This window comes from Tursiops truncatus, chromosome 10 (assembly GCF_011762595.2).
Source record: "Tursiops truncatus isolate mTurTru1 chromosome 10, mTurTru1.mat.Y, whole genome shotgun sequence".
NCBI classification, from domain to species: Eukaryota; Metazoa; Chordata; class Mammalia; order Artiodactyla; family Delphinidae; genus Tursiops; species Tursiops truncatus.
This window is the reverse complement of record NC_047043.1, coordinates 67,066,449-67,083,849: the sequence shown is the minus strand read 5'-3', so window position 1 is coordinate 67,083,849 and position 17,401 is coordinate 67,066,449. Positions and strand designations below refer to the sequence as shown.

General features: G+C 57.8%; 2 protein-coding genes across 17 annotated transcripts in view; both read left to right on the top strand.

The window, feature by feature from the left end:
• Window positions 1–1,207, top strand: MUSTN1 (musculoskeletal, embryonic nuclear protein 1). Its single transcript, XM_073811235.1, has 3 exons — window positions 1–156; window positions 556–688; window positions 896–1,207. Exons 1-3 carry the CDS (start codon window positions 148–150, stop codon window positions 1,000–1,002), a joined length of 249 nt encoding a protein of 82 aa, XP_073667336.1. The 5' UTR covers window positions 1–147; the 3' UTR covers window positions 1,003–1,207.
• A 145-nt stretch (window positions 1,208–1,352) lies between these two features.
• ITIH4 (inter-alpha-trypsin inhibitor heavy chain 4) overlaps window positions 1,353–17,401 on the top strand; it is a 47,830-nt gene continuing 31,781 nt past the window's right edge. For 2 of the 16 annotated variants that reach the window (XM_073811209.1, XM_073811212.1), the window contains exons 1-21: window positions 1,353–3,724; window positions 4,918–5,078; window positions 7,092–7,196; window positions 7,298–7,460; window positions 7,590–7,700; window positions 8,197–8,328; window positions 9,094–9,210; window positions 9,482–9,650; window positions 9,747–9,872; window positions 10,058–10,239; window positions 10,335–10,520; window positions 12,071–12,210; window positions 12,450–12,604; window positions 12,877–12,903; window positions 13,190–13,243; window positions 13,397–13,451; window positions 13,686–13,807; window positions 14,325–14,378; window positions 14,574–14,600; window positions 14,687–14,803; window positions 15,913–16,087. In XM_073811209.1, coding sequence (XP_073667310.1) covers window positions 3,638–3,724; window positions 4,918–5,078; window positions 7,092–7,196; window positions 7,298–7,460; window positions 7,590–7,700; window positions 8,197–8,328; window positions 9,094–9,210; window positions 9,482–9,650; window positions 9,747–9,872; window positions 10,058–10,239; window positions 10,335–10,520; window positions 12,071–12,210; window positions 12,450–12,604; window positions 12,877–12,903; window positions 13,190–13,243; window positions 13,397–13,451; window positions 13,686–13,807; window positions 14,325–14,378; window positions 14,574–14,600; window positions 14,687–14,803; window positions 15,913–16,087 — 2,465 coding nt within the window. In that variant the 5' untranslated portion in view covers window positions 1,353–3,637. Of the gene's footprint in view, window positions 3,725–4,917; window positions 5,079–7,091; window positions 7,197–7,297; window positions 7,461–7,589; window positions 7,701–8,196; window positions 8,329–9,093; window positions 9,211–9,481; window positions 9,651–9,746; window positions 9,873–10,057; window positions 10,240–10,334; window positions 10,521–12,070; window positions 12,211–12,449; window positions 12,605–12,876; window positions 12,904–13,189; window positions 13,244–13,396; window positions 13,452–13,685; window positions 13,808–14,324; window positions 14,379–14,573; window positions 14,804–15,531; window positions 16,088–17,401 lie in introns of those variants that run through there. The other 14 variants (XM_073811211.1, XM_073811210.1, XM_073811220.1 and 11 more) reach the window with 14 other exon arrangements.

The window sequence follows — 17,401 nt, the reverse complement described above, 5'->3', positions numbered from 1 at the left end:
TGGATCTGAATCATCAGGGAGCTGTCAGAGGAGGGGGAGTGACTTCCCGGGACAGGCAAGCCAACTATATAAGCCCCAGAGGGCTGGGCGCCGCTCAGATCTCTTTCACAGCCACTGCCTTCCAGGGAGCAGTTCCCCATACCCACCATGTCCCAGGTAGGAGGGCCCAGCACAGGCCCTGCTCGTGCCAGGGGGTGGGGGTGGAGGGTGGACGCTGTCGTCTTTAGCAGCTGTGTCTTGAGCTGAGCTCTGGGCATAAACATAGGAGGCTCTGCCTCCCCTGGAAGACCGGGGCTCAGGGAAGACAGGCACACAGATGGTGTGAGGCTACAACAGCCATAGCCCCAGAGCTCCCAGTTTGTGGCAAGAGGGCAGAGACTCGGGGTATGGGGCTGTGAAGTATAGTCGGAAAGGCTTCCTGGAAGAGGAGTGAGGCCTTGAATTGGCTTGAGTTAAGTGAGCAGGGAAGAGGGGTCTCGGCCAAGGCACAGTGCTGGGAAAGGGCTCTCAGCCTCGAGGCCTCGGGTCGTAAGATGAGGCTCTGGGCTCTCCAAGGCTGACACTCAGGAAGCCCCCATCAAGAAGAAGCGCCCCCCTGTGAAGGAGGAGGACCTGAAGGGGGCCCGAGGGAAGCTGACCAAGAACCAGGAGATCAAGTCCAAGACCTACCAGGTCATGCAGGAGTGTGGTGAGTGTTCTTGGGACAATGGGCTCCAAGGGCGCAGATGTGTGTCAATAGGAGGGAGGATGGGGTTGGGAGGGAGGTCCCATGAGTCCTTTTTCTAAGAGTTCAGAGCTTGTGAGCTCAGCAGGGTGCTCCCCACAAAAGGGGCCTTTCCTCCCTAGGAAGTCAGGCCGTGCCCCTGACTACACCTCCTCCCCATCCTCCCCACAGAGCAAGCTGGTTCTGCCGCCCCATCGGTGTTCAGCCTCGCCCGGACTGGCACCGAGACTGTTTTTGAGAAGCCCAAAGCCGGACCCGCCAAGAGTGTCTTTGGCTGAGAAGTGCGCACCACGCCCCTCACCGTCAGCAACACCTAGACACAGGAGCCTTTCCCAAGAACTCTTTTTTTATGCCAGAGCATAGCTTCTCACCCGCGGCCTCTGGGATTGGCACCCTCCCCAACAGCCCCGGCACCTGAGCCCAGGGACTCTGTACCAGCACCTGGGCAACACCAATAAAGAGGATGCCCAAGTGGCCCCAGCATTTGGAGGGTGTTGGTTGGTCACTGGCCATGGCCACTAAATGCAGGGGAGGGGTGGGCAACGTAGGTGTGGGGCATGTTCTGTACGCTTCTCAGCTTTGGGGATGGCCCCAGAGGATAATGCAGGTGCCATTATGGCCACTGCCACGTACTAGAAAGAACCTTGGGTGTGGAGACCTGGAGCTGATCTGCGTGACTTCAGACTGTCTCTCCTCCTTTTCTGAGACTGTTTCCCCTTGTATGAGGCAAGGGAGCCTATTGCGCAAAACAGGCCATCGTCACACTGCTCAGAGTGAAGCAGGTGGGGGCCTGGGGCTCACCCTTCCCTTGGTTTTCACAGAAGCCATCGAGATGCCTCCAAGGACCCCAAGGCTCTGAGGGACTCAGGATCCTCAAAGCGCCCCCCCCCGCCGCCCCGCCTTGTTCATATTGCCTCCCTGCCAGCTCGCATCCCCTCAAAGACAAAGCCAGGTGGAGGCTCCTCTCTGGCCAGTGGCAGTCTGCTTCCTGAGCTACTGTCCCCTCTCCCAAACAGGGTAAGCCTCCCCCTTGCCACTCCCACAGCTCTGCCTGAGGCATGGAGCACCAGGTTCTCAGCTCATGTGCGATTCTTCCCGCTTCAGGCCTCAGTGTCTCTGTGCGCATGGACCTGTCAGACTCAGGGGACTGCAGAGGCCTGTCCAGCTGTGACAGCAAGACCACAGGCAGTCCGGAGATGGACTGGCAGGGTCTGGGCTTACAGTGCCTGGCTCGGAGCCAGTGCCTACAGGGAAGTCCCGCCTGTCCCCTGGGCAGGTGGAGCGGGCTGCACAGAGCCTTTCCCACATTCCTGGCCAGCCCGGCCTCCTTATATAGCTGTTTCCAGGCTGGGTCCATGCTCTGTGCCCCAAGGGAGCAGACCTTCTGTGGCGACCAGGCCTGGGCCTGCTCGCTGGGTTCCTGGGGAGGCTCTTTCCCCGGATTGCTGAACGGGTATGTCTTCCCGAGTAATCCCAATCACATCCATAGTCAAAGGGAGAGCTGTATAGATGCGCCCAGAGGTGAGGCTTCTGGCTAAGTCATGCTAAGGAAGGGGAATATTGTAGCCACAGACCCAGCTTCCTTCCCTTGGGGCAGATGCTACTGGCGTTGACCGAGGCAGGGCTAATGGAGGAGCCCCCTTCCCGGCCCTTGCAAGCCTGTCACTGCCCCAGGGTCCCAAGTAGGCCCTGAAGATGGTACCCTTCCCCAGTTCCCACCCCTGGGATAGTGTCACTGAGTCCTCCTTCCCCGACCAAGGATCTGGCACCTGGCCACTTTCCTGAAGCCTCTTTATCCCATCTGTGGCCCCAGACTCAGGAGCCAAGCTTTCCCAGAGCCACAGGGACATAAGCACCAGCTGCATCCAGATCCCCTAGTATTTATTCGCTTTATTGCTACTTGTTATGAAAGCAGTCTTTCAACTTTATTAAAGGAAAATCGAAAAAACATCATCTGTAATCCTACCCCAGGCCCTCCAGCCACCTCCTGTGGTCTGAGCCCACGACACCGGCACTGCCTTGGCGTGCTGACAGATCGGCGTTCTGCCGTTTCTCACTCCAGGCGTGACTCACGGGCTCCCTTGACACGGCTGACCTCCGTGTGGGCCACCTGAACATCGTCCCCCTCAGGAGCTCTGTGCTCTCTCTGTTCCATGCTTCCCTCAGGAGGTTCCCCAGAGCGGGACTTCTGGGCCACCACGTGTGGGCGTCTTTATGGCCCTCGGTTTGTATTGCCAAGTGCAGATCTTGTTTCAGAGGCCTTGCTGGAGTTGCACCAAGAGTCCTGGCTAGACTAATGGGGCCCAAACAGCATCCTGAGGCCCCAGCAGAGAGAAGGGGGGCTCCTTGACCTAGCCTCTCTCATCCCAGAAATAAGGTGTATCCATCCTGCCTTGGCCCCAGCAGATCTTGCCCCACTCAGGCACCCCAAGGGCTGCTTGGTGCATTTGGGGTCCCACTGCCCAGTCACACTGACCTGACTTCCAGGCCCCTGCCTCCTGCAAACCACCCTCTGGCCCTCCTCTTTCCAACCACGCCTGTGCTTCTCCCAGGCTGGGCTTATGGAGAGCAGGCCAGTTCACTGCTCTGTCCTCCAGTCCTAGGGAGCCTGTCGGCGAGATGAGCCGTGCAAGGGGTGGTGGTGGTTTGGTCGGATTCTGGACCATTCAGAAGGGGCGCCAGCACCTAACTCCCACCTGAGCCTGCTCCTGCTCAGTACACGTTCCCATCCCCAGCCAAGGTCCACAGGACATTCGCAGTTTGCCTGCTTATCTGAGGCCACTGCAGTGTTTGGCTTGCAGATCCCAATTTCCCAGAACCTGCCCCCACAGGGGCGGGGCAGCGAGCAAGTTACAAATTCATTCCGCTCTTCCTCTCAAGTTCAGAAGCAGCCTGCCAGGCACCAGAGCCAAAATGAAGACCCCAGCCCCTGGCCGCGCCTGCGGCGTCGTGCTGGTCCTGCTCTCGCTGGCCACCCTCCAGACCCTCAGGGCCCAAAAGGTAGCGGGTGTCCACGGGTTCCTGTGTGTGTGCACCTGAGCGTGAGTGGGACAAGTGGGTGAAGGGGAGGAGAGCCTCGGTGTGTGCAAGTGAGCACGGGTCAGTGTGTGTGCAGAGAAGTCATGCTGCCCATCCACCAGGCACCACCCTGAGGGCTCTATGGAGAGTCCCCCATTTACAAGAAGGGGTGATCCCGGTATCCCCAGTTCACGGGGAGGAAGTGCAGCCTAACAAGTTGCCCTGGAGGGCGGCAGTGGGTGGGGTGGGTAAGAATGGGCCTCAGGAGCCCAGCTCACGCCTCCTGGCTGCGTGACCTCTCGGAAGTCATGGATGCTTTCCGTGTCTCTTTTTCCTCATCTGTAAAAGAAGGTAATAATAGAACTATTTAGAAGTTTGTGGTGAAGAGGAAACCTGTAGTGTTGTAAAATGCTGAGTACAGTGTCTGGCATGGAGCAGACACTCACGTGTAGACAAGCCACACGGCCCGCCGCGCACCTCTGTGCTAAGCACACGTGCGCCACATGGCAGGCGGGCGAGAGGTGTGTAGGCTCTGCCTGTTTGCACATGCCCTTCCTTGGAGACCGCAGACCTCGAGCGAAACACATGCCTGGGGGGGTGCCCTGTGGACAGGGCAACAGGAGAGGCCCAATGCTGCAGGGAAAAGGGGGCAAAGCAGAAGATGCCCAGCCTCAGAGATGGACCCTCCAGTTCTCCCAGCTCCTGCAGGCCCCTGGGGGGAGGCTGGCAGGGGCTGTTTTCTCCAGTCACAGGACTTGCTCACTGCCCTTTCACTGGGCAGAGCTAAGATGGCATGGAAGCTTCCTGACCTAACAGGACCCTCTGCCACTCACCTCTGCCCCAAGGATAAGTAAGTTCCTCCCAGACACAGTGGGGCTCAGGCTCCACCCCCCACCCCTTGCCTGCTTGTTCTCCGAGGGGCACTGTGGCCCCCACTGAACAAGACAGACTGATCCCTGCCCCGTGGCACTGTAGGATGGGGAATGAAGCACACAGCTGCCTCTGATCTGAGATGAAAGTTCACAAATGAAATGCTTCATGGAATTTTGCCTGAGGCTTGATCAGTGTCTCGCTTGGGGTTGGGGGCCAGGGCTTGGTCTGGGACCAAGGTCAAGGCCCACTCTTGAAGAACACTGAACAGTCCTACCCTTTCCTTTCCTCCTCCACTGGTCCAGAATGACATCGACATCTACAGCCTCACTGTAGACTCCAGGGTCTCATCCCGATTTGCCCACACAGTCGTCACCAGCCGGGTGGTCAACAAGGCCAGTACTTTGCAGGAGGTCACCTTCCAGATGGAGCTGCCCAAGAAAGCCTTTATCACCAACTTCTCCATGTAGGTGCCTCCTGCTCTCCTCCTCGTCCCCCCTCCCCAATCCAGCACTGTGACACCATGGTCCCTGTGCCAGATCAGGAAGAGAGGGCATCTTCCTGATGTGAGATGTGCCAGGATATATGCCTGAGGTGTGTGTGCTCCACCTGCAGGCAATACAGGGAGCAGAGGCTTTAGCCAGGAACTTCATTCATTCTCAGAGACGTTTCCCTCCCTCCGTCCCTCCCTCCCTCTCTCCTTCCCTCCCTGTATCCCTTCCTCCCTCCCTTCCTCCACCCATCCTGCTGTGCCTTCATCCCTCCCTCCGTTGGTCCCTCCCACCATCCATCTCTCCATCTGTTCATCCATTTTCCCTGAGTGCTGCCCAGGTGGCACATGGAGGACCACGGTATCTTTGTGTCTTTGCCTTTGAGAAGTACAGACTTAGGGCATCCTGAGGCCAAGCCCAGGCAGAAGGGAGTCACCAAAAGGCAGATTCCAGCTCAGAATACAGAAAACTTCCTAACCCCTGGGCTGCCCCACAATGAAGCAGTGCCTCAAGGAGGGGGACCACCTCCTTGTCACAGAAGTTCTAAGCCAGGCTCATCCCCCCACACCTCCAACTGGGATACTGCAGAGGGTGGTTCTGCTCTGGGTCAGAAGCTGCATTGGGAGGCCCCTGGGGTTTCTGTGGACTCTGTAAGCAGGTGATGATCCTTACGTTGTCTCTACTGTCCTCCCCCACCCTTCCCGACCGGGTTTTGCAATGTTTACTAAATGCAAGAGAACTGTCTGTCCCTGGCCCCGCAGGAGAGGCAGTGATTGAGGACAGGCCAGAGAGAGGCTGATCCCAGAAACTCAGGGAGGGCGATGGGTGAGGCAGAGAGCGAGCATCTCAGGTGCAGTCCCCAGTGCACCCTGGGACCCCTGAAAACCTGCAGTGGGGGTCTGGTCCCTATGGTTGGCTCCTCATCTCTCTGCCCGCACCCCCTCCAGCAGCCCTTGATTTCCTCACCCTGGAGCCAGGCCTGTGCTGCCCAACTTCACAGGCTGCACCCCGCCCCCCATGTGGGTGCCACGGCCGGCAAGTTACGAGGTTTCAGGCCCATCGCATCTTCTGAGGGCCCTGGACTTGCACCCCTCTCTGGGCCCAGCTCTTGTTGCTGCATGAGATAGGGAAGCAGGGGGCAGGGTGCCCTGCTCTGGGATCCCAAATTGGGCATCTGGGAGGAGAAGCCCTGCAGCCCAGCAGCAGCCCAATCCCTAGCCCAGAGTTAAATTTGACCAGGGAGGTCAGGAGGGTGTGGAGGAAGGACACTTGGTCCTGAGGTCCTGGCTGCCCCCCCTCCCCCCCTGTACACTCTCACCCTCTCACACCACCCCCAGACAGAGCAGGCTTATGTTTGCCTGCCAGTTCACTCTCGGTCCCCAGAAACAGCCACTAGGATTGTCTGCAGGCCCCAAGGAGCCCTGTCCACCAGTTGTCCAAAACTTCCTTCCCCAGAGGCCAGCCTCTCTGCAGAGTGGCCTGTCCAGTGTTGGAAGAGGGGGCAGCCATGGGGGAGAGGGGTCAGAGCCTTCAGTCCTGTGTCTCCACTGGCCTGGGAGCCGGCATCTCCCTCCTGCTGAGTCTGCCCCACGGGGCTGAGTGAACTGTGGCTCAGAGATCTCGCTGGTGGCTGACCAGTTCCTCTGAGAACAGTCTGTGGGATGGAAGGGGCAACTGGGACGTGGAGCCCAACAGGAAGGGAGAAGAGAGGCCGGGACCTGCCTCCCCTGCAGCCTTCATCCCAGTTGTTTAGTAAAAGGCATGTTTGCCGACACAGTGCACGTCTCAGGGTAGATGGAGGCCTGCAGAGCCCCCATTGACACCGGACCCCGCACAGAGTCGTGTCCACAGTAGGTGCATAATAAACGGGTGGGCTCAGGTAAAGATGGGAGTCAGTCTGTCAAGAGGCATGTGAAGTCCCGGAGGAGGCAGGATTGCAGGGAGCCTCCCCCACCGGGCTCTCAACAGCTCCCTCCCTCCTGCCCCAGGATCATTGATGGTGTGACCTACCCCGGTAACATCAAGGAGAAGGCTGCAGCCCAGGAGCAGTACAGCGCGGCTGTGGAGAGGGGAGAGAGCGCCGGCCTCGTCAAGTGAGCCCGACGGGGTGGGGAGGACCCTGTGGGGGTGGGGGCTGCCACTGCCTTTAGCCACCCCTGGTCTGAGGGGCAGACCTGATGCCCTCTTCCCCCAGGGCCACTGGGAGAAAGACAGAGCAGTTCCAGGTGTCAGTCAGTGTGGCGCCCGCTGCCAAGATCACCTTCGAGCTGGTGTATGAGGAGCTCCTGGTGCGGCATCTGGGAGCGTACGAGCTGCTGCTGAAAGTCCAGCCCCAGCAGCTGGTCAAGCACCTGCAGGTACCTGGTGCCGCCTCCTCTTAGAAGCCCTCCTCACTCTCCTGAGGGCGGCCCCTGCTTCCCCTTCTGCCTCCTGTGGAGGCCAGCCCTGTCCCCCAGCAGACCCAGTAACCCACTTCTTGCCTCTAGATGGACATTTACATCTTTGAGCCTCAGGGCATCAGCTTTCTGGAGACAGAGAGCACCTTCATGACCAATGAACTGGCAGAGGCCCTCACCACCACACAGAACAAGACCAAGGTGGGCCTGCTATGGTCTGCGGGTGAGAGTTCCCAGGGGCCTGTCTTCAGGCTGGCTCTATGGGCCTGGGTTTCCAGAGAGTGGGACCATTGGGCAGAATCTCTGCGCTAAAGGGACGTGTGAGGTTCCTGTGTCCATGCTGTCATTTGGCAGATGGAGAGGGCAAGACCTAGGGAAGGACGGTGGGTGCTGGTTTGAACCCTGAAATCGGGAGAGACGACTGATGTCAGGGTCCCAGGACCAGGTAGGGAGGAGGAGCTGACTGGACGCACACATCCTGAGCCCAGCCTCTGCTTGCACAGATCTAGGAGCAGGGGATTCACTTGTACCCACTCCCCTACATGGAGGCAGTCTATCTGATAGCTCAGCTGGAGAGAAAGTTCTCTGGAATTTGACCCAAGGCTGCCTCCTGGAATTCTCTCTTCAGGTGGGGGTGAGGGGTGTTGTTGACATGGCCTTGCTGCTCCTCCCAACTTCAGCCTGGTCATTTTTCCAGGCTCATGTCCGATTCAGGCCGACGCTGTCCCAGCAGCAAAAGTCTCCAGAGCAGCAGCAGGACACAGTCCTGGATGGCAACTTCATCGTCCGCTATGATGTGGACCGGACTGTCTCCGGGGGTTCCATTCAGGTGTGTGGGCTTCAGAGAAGAGCTGAGCCACCAAAAAGTCCATCTACCCTCAAGGACCTGAGCCTGGGGGTTCTAAAAGAACAGACAAAATAACCACCCCTAGTTACCAGTGTGCACCAGGGGCAGCACAGACGGCAAACAGGCAGTTTAGTTGTGTTGTCCCTGAAACAGTTCTCTTTTGGAGGGAAGAAAGTTTGTCTCTGATGAAGAACTGCCCTGCAGGGTTTCCCTTGTAGCCTTGGCTGCCAGGAGACTCACAGTTCACGTTTATGTTCAATTACAGTACCTTCTTTCACACAAGTTTCTGGCATCGTTGTGCTTCCCCTTTATTTTTGAACAAATCACTGTTTTCTCGCCCCTTTCCCAAACCACTGGGTCCAGGGGAGACCAACCCCTCGAGGATCCAGAAGAACATGCAGGAAGCCATAGATGGACCTTGTTTTTGGATTCTTCACTTTTTTGATGGATCTCAGGTTTATTATGTCTGAACCTTTTAGTATAAGCTGCCTCAGATACTAAAACAAGTAAGAGGTGAAGTAGGGGTAGAGTTCTGGTGGGCTATGCATGAGCAGGGAAGCCTGCAAGGGACGGGCTGGACTAAACCCTAAAGTATGGCAAGGATTTGGGGAGGTTAATGGTGGGACAGGGATGGAGGGGGATGGAATGAAGAGAGCAGAGGACCCCCAGGACTGGGGATGAGGAGGCTGGTTGGGGCAGGGCAGGGCTGCAGCTCTTACACCTGGGTGTGTCTCACTCTGGTCACAGATCGAGAATGGCTACTTTGTGCACTACTTTGCCCCTGAGCACCTGGCCACGATACCCAAGAACGTGATCTTCGTCATTGACAAGAGCGGCTCCATGAGCGGCAGGAAAATCCAGCAGGTGGGTCCCATGGGCCAGGCGGGGTCCTGAAAACTCACAGATGTCCCACACCCTCAGCTCTGGTCGAACAGGCAGACCTGCCCTCCTCCATCTTCCTAGGTGGGGGGCTCCCATGGATCGAGGTTGGTCAGAGTTTGGGGCAGGTCCTGCCGCTAGACCATTCACCATGTCCTCACTGCAGATGTGAGCCTGGGGGTCCAGCCCAAGGGCACATGAGCCCCCAGGGAGGCCCCACTGAGACACCCACCTTGTGTCCCCTTCCCCTGACCAGACCCGGGAAGCCCTCATCAAGATCCTGGGTGACCTCGGTCCCCGTGACCAGTTCAACCTCATCAGCTTCAGTGGGGAAGCAACCCCGTGGAAGCCACAGCTAGTGGCAGCCTCGGCTGAGAACGTGAACGCGGCCAAGAGCTACGCCGCTGCCATCCAGGCCCGGGGAGGTGAGCGCCTCTGCAGCCTTGCACGCAACTTCCAGGGCACTGAGCCCAGCCTGGGGCACCCTGCTGGGAGCCACCCTAAGAGTGTGTGCCCCACAGGGACCAATATAAACGATGCGATACTGATGGCCGTGCAGCTGCTAGAGAGAGCCAACCGGGAGGAGCTGCTGCCCCCAGGAAGCGTCACCCTCATCATCCTCCTCACCGACGGCGACCCCACTGTGGGTGAGGCCCTGCCAGCAGCCCCAGGACGTGCTGCCCAGAGGGAGTAGCTGGGCTCTGGCCCGGCTTGCTGTGGGACCTGGGGCAGGGAGGGGGGATCTCTGAGGCCCCTCTGGCTCTGAGATTCCAGAAATATCTGTTGAGCAAATCACTGTTTTCTCACCTCTTTCCCAAACCACTGGGTCCAGGGGAAACCAACCCCTCAGAGATCCAGAAGAACGTTCAGGAAGCCATAGACGGCCAGCACAGCCTCTTCTGCCTGGGCTTCGGCTTCGACGTCAGCTACGCCTTCCTGGAGAAGCTGGCACTGGACAACGGTGGCCTGGCCCGGCGCATCTATGAGGACTCGGACTCCGCACTGCAGCTCCAGGTGCCCACGCGCCCCTGCTGGGCCACGTGAGCGAGGGATGGCACTGACAGGCGGGCAGACCCCAGCACGGCCCTCATGACACCCCCACCCTGCAGGACTTCTACCAAGAGGTGGCCAACCCACTGATGACATCGGTGGCCTTCGAGTACCCAAGCAACACCGTGGAGGCGGTCACACAGGACGCCTTCCGGCTGTTCTTCAAGGGCTCCGAGTTGGTGGTGGCCGGGAAGCTCCGGGACCAGAGCCCTGATGTGTTCTCAGCCAAAGTCAGGGGGCAGCTGGTAGGTATGGCCAGCCATCCTGGAGGGGAAGGGCCGCCGGGGCAGGCAGTCAGCGGCTGGGTTCAAACCCCAGCCCTGCCAGGCTCCAGCCGGTTGACCTTGAGCAAGTTGCAGAGTGCCCTCTGCCACTTGCGGATGACGCATCCCCACTGTGTTGGCTCCTGGTAGAGGTTCAGTGAGATGATGTGATTTTCTGAGAGCACCTGTGTGGGGCCGGCATGCGGCAGTCACTCCATGGTCAGTCAGTGCTGCTGCTGCTGTTCCCAAGGGCACCAGGTGCTTGGCATCCCCTCCTGTCCTCACACCAGCCCTCTGAGGTTACAGTCAGGCAGGGAGGGCTGCTCCCATTTCACAGATGAGCAGCCTGACATCCAGGCAGAGCAGGCGGTTTGCCCTGGGCCCCACTGCAGCCAGGTCAAGAACCCAGCTCACCGTGTGGCGTCCTGTCCTCGCCCAGCCTTCCCTGCCTCTGTGCCATGGGAGGCCCTCTCATTCCACAAAGAGAAACACAGCACTTCTCTAGGCCCTGGGGATACTGCCCTCACGGGAGAGACAGCATGGGTAAATTGTCACACAAACAAGGAGCTACAGGCTGGATAAATTCGGGGATCAGGGAGGGCTTCCCAGAGGAGGCTCAGCTAAGACTGAGAGGTGAGTAGAGGGTGGCAGAGGCCAGATGGTGGAGGGACGGAGGAATGTTCCAGGCTTGCGTGGCAGGCAGGCAGCACGTGTGGGGAGAATAGCAGGTGGGCTAGGCAAGCGGGCATGGGGGGCCCAGGGCCTCGTCTCAGGAGAAGTAGCCAAGTGTCATGATGGGCAGGGCATGCCCTGTGGCCAGCCTGCCCGGCTTCACTTCCAGCTCTGCCATCTCCCAGAGGTGAGACCTGGGGCGAGGCACTTAAGCTCCCTGTGCCTCAGTTTCCTGCTGTATACAAATGAAAGTAGGTCACCTCTCCCACACCTGGTAAAGCTGCAGTGGGGATTAAGGTCTCGCCTGGTATAAACACTCCATGTATGTTAGCTGCTGATATCCTAGAGGCCAGGGGTTCCCAAAGTGCAGAACCCAAGGTGACTTGGAGTAGTTTACAAACAAACATGTCTTTGTTTTAGTAGTTTAGTTATGCATTTATTTTAATGTGTTCTGAAAAATAACTCGAACCGCAGACCTAAGATTTCACAGGTATTACTGCTCAGGTCAAGACCAAGAGTGTTAGTCTACTTAAAGTTCATTGGAGAAAAACCATCAAACAAATAGCTGTATGTGTGGAGAAGGCAAAATTCATGCAGCTCCTGGTTCTGCGCCTGCTGTGTAGCACCTGGGATAGTTTGCTCCCTTTTATCTCCACCTCCTTGTCATCCTTGGAGGCTCTGTGGCTGAGCCCCTCACACCCCTAAACACACTCCCTACCCTCCACTCTACTCAAAGGAAATGTGGCCTTGCAGCCAACGCTGCCCCTGCCAGGTTTCTCGTGGCATTGCTGGGCAGCGCCAGGCCAGGTGCAGACGTCACACCCTGACTGCTCCTGCCCTGGCTGGGCCCCTCTTTCCAGCACATGGAGAACATCACCTTTGTAACGGAGTCCCGCGTGGCAGAGCAGGAGGAGGCGTTCTGGAGCCCCAGATACATCTTCCACAGCTTCATGGAGAGACTGTGGGCGTACCTGACCATCCAGCAACTGCTGGAGCAAACGTGGGTGGACATACCCTCCAGGGCCCACTGGGGTGGCCGGCCACACACGGTCTCAGCACTTCCCCAGGCTCTTCACCGGTGGGGCAGGCACAGCTGGCGCTAGGCATGGAGATGGGGTGGCGGTATCGTGTCTGAGTTCCAGACCCCCAGTGGGAGCTCCCTAGAGGGGTCTGGAAGGGAGGGAGAGTCTGACTGGGCACCCCGGGGCCTGCTGAGCCACTGGTTTCCTCCGCCTGCAGAGTCTCCATGCCAGATGCTGAGAAGCAGGCTCTTGAGGCCCGAGCTCTGAACTTGTCGCTCAGCTACAGTTTTGTCACCCCGCTCACGTCCATGGTGATCACCAAACCCGAAGGTCAAGAGCAGTCTCAGGTTGCTGAGAAACCCGTGGAAAATGGTGGGTGTGGCAGCAGAGTTTTGACCCAGCATTTTCCCCAGCCCCTCCCCACATCCCGACCAAGACGCCACCCCTGCCACCCACAGACTCCCGGGAGACTTACCCTATTTCGTTGATGAGGAAACTGAGGCTAGGTCTCCTGACCCCTGCATGTTCACTGCACCTGTGTAGTGCTGGGGTTGGGAAGCAAGGTTAAACAGAAGCACTTCAAATTTATCAAAACCACCCTGACAGTGTATCTCTCTCTTTCTCCCTCTTTTTGTCTTAACCAGAAAACAGACACAGGAACGTCCACTCAGGTAAGGGCCTAATACCCTCTAAGGCTGGCCTGGGTGACTGTTGGTTGACACAGGGCCTATGGTACAGCGACTGTGAGGTTGCTAGCCGGGGCCTCTCCAACCCAGCCCTGCTCAGGAGGGGGTGGCATCTGCCCAAGCACGCTGGTGCATTTAGTTACCTGTTCATTCATATTGGTTGCCACTCAGGCCCTGTCCTGGACACTAGGGCCGGCCACAGACCCCCATCCCACTGGGGGCCCCAGAAAGGCACATCCAAGAAGCAAACCCAGGTCTCTCTGATTTCCAGGTCACACTCTCTTCAGATATCATTCCGTGGGAGGCAAAGCGTCCAGAGTATCAGGTAGCAAAAGAGGACAGGATAGAGGAAGGGGCTGTTTACGGAACCTTGAACCTGGCCACAGACTGGGCTCTGCCCTGGCTGTTGGGGGGAGTGACTCTTGTCTCGCCTAGCTGGTGGCAGGGCTGGGACTCAAATCCAGTTGTGTCCGATTAGGAGGCAGCAGTGCAGACCCTGTCTTTTCTACAAGAAGAGGCTGGAGAGGACAAGGTAGTTTGAGGGGCACTGCCAGAGTGGGGCAAGGGGGGCCGATATCCCAGCAGGGAGGAGTTCAAGAAGGGTCCATTGTTCCAGCTTTGAATTTCTCCCAGAATGGCGGGTGTGGGGAGGGGAGCCGTTTGCCTTCTCCACGTCCCTCTTCTGGGGTGGGTCCCAGAGCCATGGGTGTGGGGACCCATGGCACTGCTTGAGAAAAGACTGCATGTGTCAACTTTTCCAAAACTGGAGTTTTCGATAAACTGTACAATTTCCCCACGAGATTAGGACCACCTGGACCTCTTCATCCTCATCTTCCTTATCCACCCCACCGTACGCCCTGGAGACCAACGCCACCAGACGTGATGCCACGTAAGCCGCTTTCTGACCCTCTGAGGGCCTAGTTTCCTCAAGATGAACCTGCCCATAGAGTTGGATAAGATAGAGCACCAAGCACAGGGCTAGGCACAGACCAGGGAGAGCTGCTGTAAGGTATGACATTACATAACGTGTCCTTTATATTTACTTAATTGGATTCATCACACTCTGGAGGCTGGCTCAGGATGGAACGTTCTAGAAAGGGAAGATTTCCTCCATTCCCAAAGCCAGGAGTAGTCCCTTGAGCTGTTTCTGATCTCCAAATCTGGACTCAGACACAGCCGCAGGGCCCGGCTGGACCCTGTCTCCTCAGCGTTTTCCCTAATAGCATGCTCTTCTGGTTGAAAAATCTCTTTGCAAAGGCTCGTCCAGATTGGGTGTAGGTGTGGCAGGGGTTGTGGTATTGGAGCTTGGTGGGTGGCAGGTGGCAGTGATGGCTGGAGGGCTTGCCGATTGCTTTGAATCCTGACTGCCTTCTCCCTTTCTGTTCCTGCACTAATGCCTGCGTCAGGGCTATCAGCTACCTCATTTCTTGATGAACATGACATGGACTTAAGAATCAAAGGTACCTCCAGGCAGCAATAGATTCTGGCCCTATAGCAGGGAGAGCCTGGGAGGGGAGGGCCCGGGGAGCTCTGCCACCTGTCGCGTGGGCTTCTCGATGGAGAGGGAGCCCTGCCACACCCATCTGCTACTCCATTCCTCAGCCCACCCCTCCCCAGGAAGGGGCTGCCTAAACCCAGACTTTTTCTTCTTTCAGAAACAACCATGGCATCCCCACACCACGGTAAGTGCCAGCTCCCCTCAGCCCCCCTCACCGTCCTCACCCCCAGCCTGCTCTACCTGCCCCCAGAACCACACCTGCTGTCCCAGCCCCCATCCAGCCTCCTTCTGTCATCCTGCCGCTGCCTGGGCGGAGCGTGGACCGGCTCTGTGTGGACCTCAAGCGCTCTCAGGGACCGACAAACCTGCTCTCAGACCCTGGCCAAGGTGAGAGGTGCACACCCAGTCATACACCCAGAGAGACCCGGGCACCATGCACCCCCAACTTCCCACCCCAGAAAAAACGGTGGGAAACCTGCCCACAGAGACTCACGGGCAGTCCTCGTCCCAGGTAGTAACATGGCCAAGCCCCTGAGCACCGACACTTGTGCTCATACGTCTTCCCCACACACCTTTCACTGGTCACCACATATGCAGGCCTGAGTGGCCTGCACCCCAGGATGACCAGATGTGGGCTTACCCCCAGGCACTGCCATACTTCAGGGTTGGGGAGACAGGCCTGGGCACAGAGCAGCGCGGGGGCCTGTCGTCCGTGCCCAGAGCGCCGTGGAGACAAGCCCAGAGGAGGAGATGAGAGCTGTCCTAGGGTCAGGGGAGGCTGCACAAGGTCATATGGGGGTGACTGGGCCTTGGCAGAGAAATGGGGGGTCCACAAGGTAGAGGAAGGGGTAGGCAGAAGCACAGAGCCCTGAAGGAAGCTGGTGGGGCTGTAGGGGGTGTGGAGGAAACACATGGGGGGAGGAGGTAGGTGCGCTGGCCAGACCTGCCCCCGAGTCCCCAGAAGGGTGGAGCTGAGCTGTCAGGTCAGACGTGGGGACACACAGCGCTCGGGATGCTCAAATGCACACCTGCAGAGCCACTCACAGTCAACGAACATTTACGGCCCCCTCGTTTCCCCCAGACCTCACACACTGTCTCCCGCTTCATCACGCCAGGCCCAGAGTCTGTTTGCTCCCTGAGGCTAGGGAGCACTGATTTTCCCTCCCACTCTTGGCCACGGTGCCCAGCTCAGTGTCAGGTACTGCAGGGGCTTCACGCGCGTTTACTGACTTCACACGAGACCTCCCTCCTCAGAGGGCTCGTCTGAAGATGGCTGTCACCCAAGACTTGGGGGCCCCTCCAAAGCTATAGGGAACCAAGGGATGAGTGGAAAGACTGTGGGAAGCAGGCCCGTGGTGTGAGGGGAGGCTGGGGAAGGGGACCGGAGGTGAGTGGGTGAAGAGCGGCTCGGGGGGTTGTAGCCGGAGGGACCACCTGTTCAGGCCAGTGCCCAGCTGGGACCAGAGCTTCGACCTCTCTGCTCCCGGCCCTCTCAGGGATTGAGGTGACTGGCCACTATGAGACAGAGAAGGGCCACTTCTCGTGGATTGAGGTGACCTTCGAGAAACCCCAGCTGCAGGTTCGTGCATCCCCTGAGCACGTGGTAGTGACTCGGAACCGAAGAAGCTCTGCATACAAGTGGAAGAAAACTCTGTACTCGGTGATGCCAGGGTAAGCCACAGGCTGGGGCCCGGCGGTGACCCCTCACCCCATGTTAGCTGGTGATGGGACGCCACAGGCCTGGGGAGGGAGTGGCTGGGCATGAGTCCTCTGCAGTGGGCCGCACCCACAGGAGGGGCAGAGATGCACAGAGCCCTGTACCTACCCCTCCTGCTCTGGAGGGTGCCAAGGGGTTGTCCCGGGGGCCTGGCTACCCTCACACCTAACCCAGGTCACTGTCCTGTGCAGGGGATGGTGTGGTTTGGAGCTGCTCTGCTGAGTGACCCTAGGCAGGCTGCCTAGCCCCTCTCACTTCTAGCTAGGGATAATCATCCGGCCCTGAGTCGGAGGGCTGAGGGGATGGTCCAGTGAGAGAATGTGGTCGGGGAGCACTTTGCCCACAGACAGTACGGTGCCCACTGGGCATGCGGGAAGGTGCGCTCTCTATGTGGTGAGGTAACCCTGACAACGAGAGGTTGGAGAGCGCTGTCCATCAGGGGAGGTTATAATTGTCATCCTTAACTTTGAAGCTCTATTGAGGAGAGACAGGTCCCTCTGACATCAACACCGGGCAGCTGGGGGGTACTGGAGAAGGATGGCGACCTCTTCTTGTGGGGCTTCCCCTGTGTGGAGCCTTGCAGAGGTAGCTCTCCTGCTCTGGGAGTCACGAGGGGCCTGGGAGAGAGGCCAAGGACCCTGGCCCTCTTCGAGCCGTGTTCTCTGAGCCCCCAGCCTGTGCTGAGTATGTTGTCCGCTCCCTCTCACCCAGCCCCTCCGAAGAGACTGGTTCCCACTTGATACATGAGTGCACACCTGGCAAATCTGAGGGCCTCACCTGAAAAGCTCCCAGTTTCATAAAAGATCTTAGTTTCCTGCTATCTGGTAGACACACAAAGATCAATAGCATTTCTGTGCCTTGGACATACACACTAGAAGATGGAATAAAGGATTCCTATCAATCGTGGTGATTGAACGTCCACATACTTTCATGAGCTGCAGAAGATGCACATAAAGAAAAATAGACCACGGCTTGTACACTGAACTCTGTCAACAAGACGGTGTAAGTTTAGCGCGTTTCCATTGAAAATAACCTCCGAGTCACAGCAGGGTCTTACTCAACATGCTTAAAGGAATCTAACGTTCCTAAGAAAACAAAAGTGGTAATAATCTCAAAGATTATTTTACGTTAAAAAGGAAGGCATTCGAGAAGGACTTGCCCTTCTAGACCTTAAAACACATGATTAAACACTGATCATCAGAAGAAAGTGGCACTAGCCATAAAAACAAAAGGGACAGAGGAAATGTATCCTTGAACCCCTAAGTCAT